This window comes from Hemiscyllium ocellatum, chromosome 1 (assembly GCF_020745735.1).
Source record: "Hemiscyllium ocellatum isolate sHemOce1 chromosome 1, sHemOce1.pat.X.cur, whole genome shotgun sequence".
Taxonomy (NCBI): domain Eukaryota; kingdom Metazoa; phylum Chordata; class Chondrichthyes; order Orectolobiformes; family Hemiscylliidae; genus Hemiscyllium; species Hemiscyllium ocellatum.
In genome coordinates, this window is record NC_083401.1 from 165198847 (window position 1) to 165208107 (window position 9261).

General features: G+C 46.6%; 1 protein-coding gene across 4 annotated transcripts in view; it reads right to left on the minus strand.

The window, feature by feature from the left end:
- The window catches only part of LOC132820735 (transmembrane protein 154-like), a 69166-nt gene extending 61718 nt beyond the window's left edge, over nt 1-7448 (minus strand). For 3 of the 4 annotated variants that reach the window (XM_060833017.1, XM_060833026.1, XM_060833008.1), the window contains exon 1: nt 7311-7448. In XM_060833017.1, coding sequence (XP_060689000.1) covers nt 7311-7398 — 88 coding nt within the window. In that variant the 5' untranslated portion in view covers nt 7399-7448. The remainder of the gene's footprint in view (nt 1-7310) is intronic. The other variant, XM_060833035.1, reaches the window with a different exon arrangement.
- Nucleotides 7449-9261: the final 1813 nt, after the last annotated feature.

Below are 9261 nucleotides of genomic sequence, written 5' to 3' on the forward strand. Positions count from 1 at the left end.
ATGCAGTTGATACGGTTTACATGGGCCTTACAATGGTCTTTTGTTTCGGGAAAGGGAATTTGTAGGTACTTTTGTGGTCTTGACCATTCACGTGAGGTCAATGAAGTTCATGTTACATTGTATCCAGGTCCTTGAGAGTGGACTCTTACCATTGATTACCACGGCATTCTGTTCCTACTGCTGTCTTGCTGCTTGTCTGGAGAATCTAATGCTTAAAAATGTGTTGCTGGAAAAGTGCAGCAGGTCAGGCAACATCCAAGGAGCAGGAGAATCAACGTTTCGGGCATGAGCCCTTCATCAGGAATGAAGAAGGTGTGCCAAGCAGGCTAAGATAAAAGGTAGGGAGGAGGGACTTGGGGGAGGGGCGATGAGAATGCGATAGGTGGAAGGAGGTTAAGGTGAGGGTGACAGGCCGGAGAGAGGGTGGGGGTGGAGAGGTCGGGAAGAAGATTGCAGGTTAGGAAGGCGGTGCTGAGTCTGAGGTTTGGGACTGAGATAAGGTGGGGGGAGGGGAAATGAGGAAGCTGGAGAAATCTGCATTCATCCCTGTGGTTGGAGAGTTCCTAGGCGGAAGATGAGGCGCTCTTCCTCCAACCGTCGTGTTACTATGGTCTGGCGATGGAGGAGTCCAAGGACCTGCATGTCCTTGGCGGAGTAGGAGGGGGAGTTAAAGTGTTCAGCCACGGGGTGGTTGGGTTGGTTGGTGCGGGTGTCCCAGAGGTGTTCTCTGAAACATTCCGCAAGTAGGCGATCTGTCTCCCCAATGTAGAGGAGGCCACATCGGGTGCAGCGGATGCAGTAAATGATGTGTGTGGAGGTGCAGGTGAATTTGTGGCTGATATGGAAGGATCCCTTGGGGCCTTGGAGGGAAGTGAGGGGGGAGGTGTGGGCGCAAGTTTTACATTTCTTGCGGTTGCAGGGGAAGGTGCCGGGAGTGGAGGTTGGGTTGGTGGGGGGTGTGGAACTGACAAGGGAGTCGCGGAGGGAGTGGTCTTTCCAGAACGCTGATAGGGGAGGGGAGGGAAATATATCCCTGGTGGTGGGGTCCGTTTGGAGGTGGCGGAAATGACGGCGGATGATACACTGTATATGGAGGTTGGTGGGGTGGTAGGTGAGAACCAGTGGGGTTCTGTCTTGGTGGCGGTTGGAGGGGCGGGGCTCAAGGGCAGAGGAGCGGGAAGTGGAGGAGATGCGGTGGAGGGCATCGTCGATCACGTCTGAGGAGAAATTGCGGTCTTTGAAGAAGGAGGCCATCTGGGATGTGCGGTGTTGGAATTGGTCCTGCTGGGAGCAGATGCGGCAGAGACGAAGGAATTGGGAATATGGGATGGAGTTTTTACAGGGGGCAGGGTGGGAGGAGGTGTAGTCCAGGTAGCTGTGGGAGTCAGTCGGTTTATAGTAAATGTCCGTGTTGAGTCGGTCGCCCGAGATAGAAATGGAGAGGTCTAGGAAGGGGAGGGAGGCGTCTGAGACAGTCCAGGTGAATTTGAGGTCAGGGTGGAAGGTGTTGGTAAAGTGGATGAACTGTTCAACCTCCTTGTGGGGGCACGAGGCAGCACCGATACAGTCATCGATGTAGCGGAGGAAAAGGTGGGGGGTGGTGCCAGTGTAGCTGCGGAAGATGGACTGTTCCACATATCCTACGAAGAGACAGGCATAGCTGGGGCCCATGCGGGTGCCCATGGCAACTCCTTTGGTTTGGAGGAAGTGGGAGGATTGGAAAGAGAAGTTATTCAGGGTGAGGACCAGTTCAGTCAGTCGAAGGAGGGTGTCAGTGGAAGGGTACTGGTTGGTACAGCGGGAAAGGAAGAAGCGGAGGGCTTTGAGTCCTTCGTGATGAGGGATGGAGGTGTATAGGGACTGGTCCATGGTGAAGATAAGGCGTTGGGGACCGGGGAAGCGAAAATCGTGGAGGAGGTGGAAGGAGTGGGTGGTGTCCCGAATGTAGGTGGGGAGTTTTTGGACTAAGGGGGACAGGACCGTGTCGAGGTACGTGGGGATGAGTTCATTGGGGCAGGAGCAGGCTGAGACAATGGGTCGGCCGAGGCAGTCAGGTTTGTGGATTTTGGGCAGGAGGTAGAAACGGGCGGTGCGGGGTTGTGGGACTATGAGGTTGGAGGCGGTGGATGGGAGATCCCCTGATGTGATGAGGTTATGGATGGTCTGGGAGATGATGGTTTGGTGGTGGGAGGTGGGGTTGTGGTCAAGGGAGCAGAAGGAGGAGGTGTCCGCGAGTTGGCGTTTAGCCTCAGCGGTATAAAGGTCAGTGCGCCAAACTACTACCGCGCCTCCCTTGTCTGCCGGTTTGATGGTGAGGTTGGGGTTGGAGCGGAGGGAGTGGAGGGCTGCATGTTGTGAGGGTGAGAGGTTGGAGTGGGTGAGAGGGATGGACAGGTTGAAGCAGTCAATGTCGCGGTGGCCCCTTGTGAACAGAGGATCATTATTCCCTTGTCTCCTCCTCTCCCAGGCATCCTGCATCATGCCAGATGATATTTTCTCACTCTCTTCACCAAATGATTCTAGCGTCTGCTGTAGCCAGAAAGTATTGTTTTTCCCACATTAAAGAGGAATTGTTTAGCTTTAAGAAATGCAGATAGCTTGAAGTGGTGGTTACATTACCCAAACGTGGGGCCTTGTAGCAGCCTGGAGTTACTCAGCAGTACAGTTACCGCTGGTGTTTTGCTGCTATCATGAAAATGATCAAGCTGCACAAAGTCTGCATGCAATCTACATGAGAATGGCGGGCACCAGTTAATTACACAATACACGTTATCTTATCTCGGATCAGGCCCTGTTCAGTGGTTCAGCCTGCAGCCACTTAAACATCTTTGAAACTCTCTTTCTGACACTTTACCCTCAGCTGCTTCTCTTTGTTTCTGAACAGGTTTACTTTTTAATCATCGAACTCTTTCACTGCAGCCCAGCGAGTGCTCGGACACATCTGAAGCAGCTTGGAACATTTGTTATTTAATACACGAGGTAAAAATGAAAGTTGTTGCAATAGAATGGGTCAGAAACAAAGTGAAGATCCCTCATGCCTCCAAAAGCAATGTAGCTGGACCACAAACTCGAAACAGAAAACAAGATGACGTTGACCCCTCATCCCTTGGTCCTTCAAGGACAGTCAAGGTGGAGAGGGGGTCTGTGCCAGATGGCACTGTGTTCCTATCCTCAAGCCCATCTTACACAAACTGAAATCAAACACAACAGGACACTTCCTAACCCAGAGGAGAGATGGTCTCACTGAAACAACAAAGTTTCTCCACAATGATACAGTTGGGAACTGGGGCCATTTTGCTCCCAGGAGACCAGAGCATCATCTTGTCTCAGACTTATTAACATCCGCTGCCAGTGAACAGCTCCCACAAAGATGCCCACTGAAATGTCCTATCAGGCCCAAGAAGAATACCAATCTTTCCCTGATTGTGAATGTTACTGATCCTGACCCTTTCTCTCCTCCTTAAGGACTGTTTGTGTGGATCCCAGTGGGGGCCCAACCTTCCAGCCTCCCACACCAACCCACCGTGTTAATCTTATTCCTGTTGGTTCTGGGAGCAGTCCTGATCAGGCAGCCACATGACAGTTAAAGATCTTACTGCACTCTTTGCCTTCTGTGACTCAGTTTTTAGTCTGAACTAAAACTGAGGATTCAAAAAAAAATCTCTCCAACCAAGGGGATTAAACAAAAACAAAGGGTAATTTAATTATCTGTATTGAGAGAACAGTTCACAATGGAATGACAGACATAAATGTCACTGTCACATCAAACCCTATGAAACTAATTGATATCCTGCAGAGAAAAATACTTCAGATCCTAGGTCATGGATCAATAACAAGCTAAAAAAGTCTCGTTGTCTTCTTACTAGGTGAAATACAATCAAAATATAACAAAACAAATAACAAAAAAGATTCATCAGACAGCGATCTAAATTAATTATTTCCATTTTTTCAAACTAGAAGTGATTTCTGTGTACTTTTATTTTGTGAAGCTTTCCATTTTGCAATCTCTTTGCATTGGCAATTTATTCCCACAATGTCTTTCATTGAGAAAACAATTTCCAAATGAACACCAAGTAAATATATTTCTTTTGAAAGATCTTGTTTACCGTAGAAACTTTTGTAGGAGTTTAGCAGTTCGACATTGAATTGAACAATGAATATTTTTAATGAGGACAGTGGGGATAAAAGCTCAAATGTCACAAATTCAAAACACAAGATTGTTTGGGCTGGTTACTTCAACCCCGATGCCCAGGTGTACAGAACTTCAATTATTTTTGTGATTTTTTTTGTTCTCCCTTTTAGTTTCTCACTGCTTTCTTTCTCTGAGCAGTCCCCTCATCTTTGCCGAGGAAGACTGAATGAGCAAAGATCCTGATCACACTCGCAGCCAACACCATTTCATGATCAGCCCTGATGGTTAATCTGATGGGATCCTACCAGATTCCCCACGCCTTGTCTTCCCTTGAAATGCAGCCACTTACGTCTACAGTCCGAGCTGAAATTCACACATTGGTTTCGTTCACAATGTTCTGATCCCAATTCAGGGAGTCTGGTTCAGGGTCTGACTCCAACAACATCAAGGTGACATTTTAACGCAGTGCACTCTTGGAGGTCCCATCTTTCGGGTGATCCCCAATCTGCCGACGTATGTAGACGGGAGAGATTCAAAGGCACGATAGCCCAGAAGAACAGGGTATCACAACTAATATTTATCACAGAATCACAACGTTACTATCGAGCATGAGGAAGTCAATCTGCTCATCTTGTCTGCACTAGTTCACAGAATGAGCATTTCACTTAGTACCATTCCCCAGTCTTCTCCATGTGACCCTGTATATTCTTCCTCTTCCAATGACTGGCCTATTCCCCATTGAGTGCCTCAATAAAAGAAACCTCCACCACACACAAGCAGTGAGTTCCAGAACCTGCTGCATGAAAAGCTTCTTCTACAAGTCGAAGAACCAGTTACTTTAACTACTCTGTCTCAATATCTGCTCCAAGTGAAAACAGTTGCTCCCTCTTTACTCTGTCCAGACCCATCATGATTTGGAGACCTGATGAAGGAGCGACGCTCCGAAAGCTAGTGCTTCCAACTAAACCTGTTGGACTATAACCTGGTGTGGTGTGTTTTTTAACTTTGTACAGACCCATCAAGTTTTCACAATCAACGTCAAAAAAAAACAAATGATCCAAACACTCTGACATTGCTCTCTGGGGGACACATTGGCTGCCATGGCTTCTACCTCACAATGGTGAACACACTTTACAAAGGAATTAATTGACTGTAAAGAGAGGCATCCAGGTGGGGTGAAAGTGTTATATAAATGCACACAGGAGGTGTTGGCCTATTGGTATTGTCATTTGACTACTAATCCAGAGACCCAGCTAATGTTCTAGAGAGCTGGTTTGGAATTCCACTTTGGGAAATGGTAGAATTTGAATTCAATAAAAGAAATCTGGAATTTAGTGTCTAATGGCGACCATGAATCAATTGTCGAGGGAAAACCATTAATGTCCTTCAGGGAAGGAAACTGCCATCCTCACCTGGTCTGGCCTATGTGTGACTCCAGGCCTACATGTGACTCCAGACCTACATGTGACTCCAGACCCACATGTGTCTCCAGGCCTACCTGTGACTCCAGGCCTATGTGTGACTCCAGGCCTAGCTGTGTCTCCAGACCTACATGTGACTCCAGGCCTACCTGTGACTCCAGGCCTACATGTGACTCCAGACCCACATGTGACTCCAGGCCTACCTGTGACTCCAGGCCCTACACGTGACTCCAGGCCCTACATGTGACTCCAGGCCCTACACGTGACTCCAGGCCCTACATGTGACTCCAGGCCCTACCTGTGACTCCAGGCCCTACATGTGACTCTAGGTCCACAGCAGTGTGGTTGACCCCTAACAGTTCGGGGCTGGCAGTAACTGCTGCTTCAGCCAGCAACAGTCTCATTCTGAGAATGAATGTCAAAACATGTTTTCTTCCCCTTTCTTTGTCAGCGGTCTATATTTCACTTCAGTACAAAAAGACACAGACAATGTTGTACCCGGGTTATACGTGGAATCTGGCACAAGTCCCGTGTTTAGAAGTTGAATTCTGTGAAATTGGAAGAGGCAATTTTATCAGTTGCCCACCTTTAACAGGCACCTGGTACAAGATTAGATTAGATTCCCTACAGTATGGAAGGAGGCCCTTCGGCCCAACCGGTCCACAACAACCCCTTGAAGAACAACCCACCCAGATCCATCCCCCTAACTAATGCACCTAATTAGCATGGCCAATTCACCTGACCTGCACAGCCTTGGATTGTGAGAGGAACCCCACACAGAGACCGGGAGAATATGCCGACTCCACCCAGATCCCCAAGGCTGGGATTGAACCCAGGTCCCTGCCACTGTGAGTTAACGTGCCACCACAAATAGGCTGTCTAACACGTGTTTAAGACCTAGGATTCAGACCTGTCCCATTTAGGATAGAAGAAAGCAGCATTAGTCATCTTTGAAAGCCAAATTTCAGAAAAGTATGTTTTTTTTCAAAAAGAACACTTTTGTATCTTTATCTTCGTTCCACAACCACAAATGCAGGATCCAAGGTAGCAACAAATTTCTCACAACTCTACGGCACATTGGTTCTGTCTACAGGATGTTATTGATCAGTGAAAGCGCACTCATTTAAAAAGTAACATTCAGGAAACAGTGGTAGGGGAACAGTTCTTCAGTAACTTGTGAACATTATCATGAAGGAGAGGAAATGACAAAAAGTAGATGAGTTGAAATTTTTACAAGTATTGCATTTCTGGACACGACTACCTGAATATAATGCTCAGCCAGTCAATGTCAGATTTACATTCATTGTTGATAAGAGAACAATTACTAGTACAAATTTCAGAGTGGATTACATTTTAAAGCAAAATGTAGTATCTTTTGTATGATTACAGAAACGTTAGTGCTGCGTCTTTTTAGCACGTCCTTATCTGATGGACTTTGCAACTGGGTAGGAGGAACCAAAGAATTGAGTATAACCACAGTCTATGCAGGGAGATTTGAAAGGAATTTTCAAATAACAACGTAAATCAGTCCAAACCAATTATTGTGTTGAGAGAAAAATTATAGAGAACACCAGGTGAAAAAAAAACCTGAAAGAGACATACTTGTTTAAAAGTGCACTTAAACACTAAGGTATATTGCTGTCAAATTTCAAACATCTGGGTGTAGCTATTCACTGAAGTAAGCCAGAGGCTGATAGCAGGTAATGCAGCCGAGTCCAGCCACATTCAACACAACAATGTTTGACAGTGACACTTACTGTTGGCAGAAAGTAAGAAGGCCCCCGACAGAATCAAATACAATCTCCAATTCTGCTGGTTCATGTTACCTTTGCAGATGGTGTGCATACCCAATTTTATTCTGCTCTGATTTCCTCTCTCGCTCAAAGAATCGTCATATTTCCTGTTTCCTGTGAGTGTTTCTGACTCTAATATTTCTTCAGGAGCTGTTCTTGAATGATCTTTTTTTAGGAAGTGATGCAATGTAACCTGAACGAGCTGCTGTGACAGGTTGATTCGTTCTGAAAGTGCTTTCCTTCTTATTTATCTGCTTGAAAGTGGTTCATGTAGGCTTTTCAATTAGATCTTTGTTAAAACAGTCCACCTTCTCCAAACCCCAGGGGAGACATATCTTTGTTATCCACTCTAGTTTGTGAACACAGCAGATGAGTATTTGATGTTAAGAAACATTATGCTGTGAAGTGTTTCGATAAACCTTTAATACAGGACAAAAAATATCATGCGAACTAATTAAACCCATTGCTTCCTGCCATCTGAGAAGTTCACATGTGTTAATATTTCTTCTGTAAAATTACCCTAAAGCAGAAAGAGATTAAAACATAAACTGTTCAGATTATTGTTCCACAGTTTTTCTTAGTTTGATGTTATCTTCACTTGTCTTTCATAATTATCGCGTCAGAGAGTTATCTAGTCATACAGCACAGAAACAGACCTTCAATCCGACCAGTCCATGACAATCACAATCCCCAATTAAACTAGTCCCATCTGCCTGCACTTGGCTCAAGATCCTCCAGACATTTCTTATTCAGGTATTTATCTAAATGTCTTTCAAATGTTATAACTGTACCCACATTCACCATTTCCGCTGAAAGTTCATTCCACACACGAACCATTTCCTGTGTAAACAAATTGCCCCAATGTCTTTTTAAAAATTTTTTGCCTCTCGCCTCAAAAATTCGACCCCTAGCCTCGAGATCCCCTACCCTAGGGAAAAGACATTTGCTATTCACCTTATCTATGCCCCTAATTATCCTATAAACCTCTGCTCAATCTCCTCTGCTCCAGTGAAAACAGTCCAGCTTTTCCTAATAAATCAAATCCTTCAATCTTGGCAACATTCTGGTAAATCTCTTCTGAATCCTCTCCAGTTTAATAATATCCTTCCTATAGAAGGGAGACCAGAACTGGACACAGTATTCCAGAACCAATGTCCTGGACAACCCCAACATAAGCCCACCGTGGGCGGCATGGTGGCACAGTGGTTAGCACTGCTGCCTCACAGCGCCGGAGACCCGGGTTCAATTCCTGCCTCAGGCGACTGTCTGTGTGGAGTTTGCACGTTCTTCCCGTGTCTGCGTGGGTTTCCTCTGGGTGCTCCGGTTTCCTCCCACAGTCCAAAGATGTGCAGGTTAGGTGAATTGCCATGCTAAATTACCCGTAGTGAAAATGTGTTGCTGGAAAAGCACAGCAGGTCAGGCAGCATCCAAGGAACAGGAGAATCGATGTTTCGGGCATAAGCCCTTCTTCAGGAACGAGGAAAGTGTGTCGAGCAGGCTAAGATAAAAGGTAGGGAGGAGGGACTTGGGGAAAGGCGTTGGAAATGCGATAGGTGGAAGGAGGTTAATGTGAGGGTGATAGGCCGGAGAGGGGTGGGGGCGGAGAGGTCAGGAAGAAGATTGCAGGTTAGGAAGGCGGTGCTGAGTTTGAGGGATTTGACTGAGACAAGGTGGGGGGAGGGGAAATGAGGAAACTGGAGAAATCTGAGTTCATCCCTTGTGGTTGGAGGGTTCCCAGGCGGAAGATGAGGCGCTCTTCCTCCAACCATCGTGTTGCTATGGTCTGGCGATAGAGGAGTCCAAGGACCTGCATGTCCTTGGTGGATTGGAAGGGGGAGTTAAAGTGTTGAGTCACGGGGTGGTTGGGTTGGTTGGTCCGGGTGTCCCAGAGGTGTTCTCTGAAATGTTCCGCAAG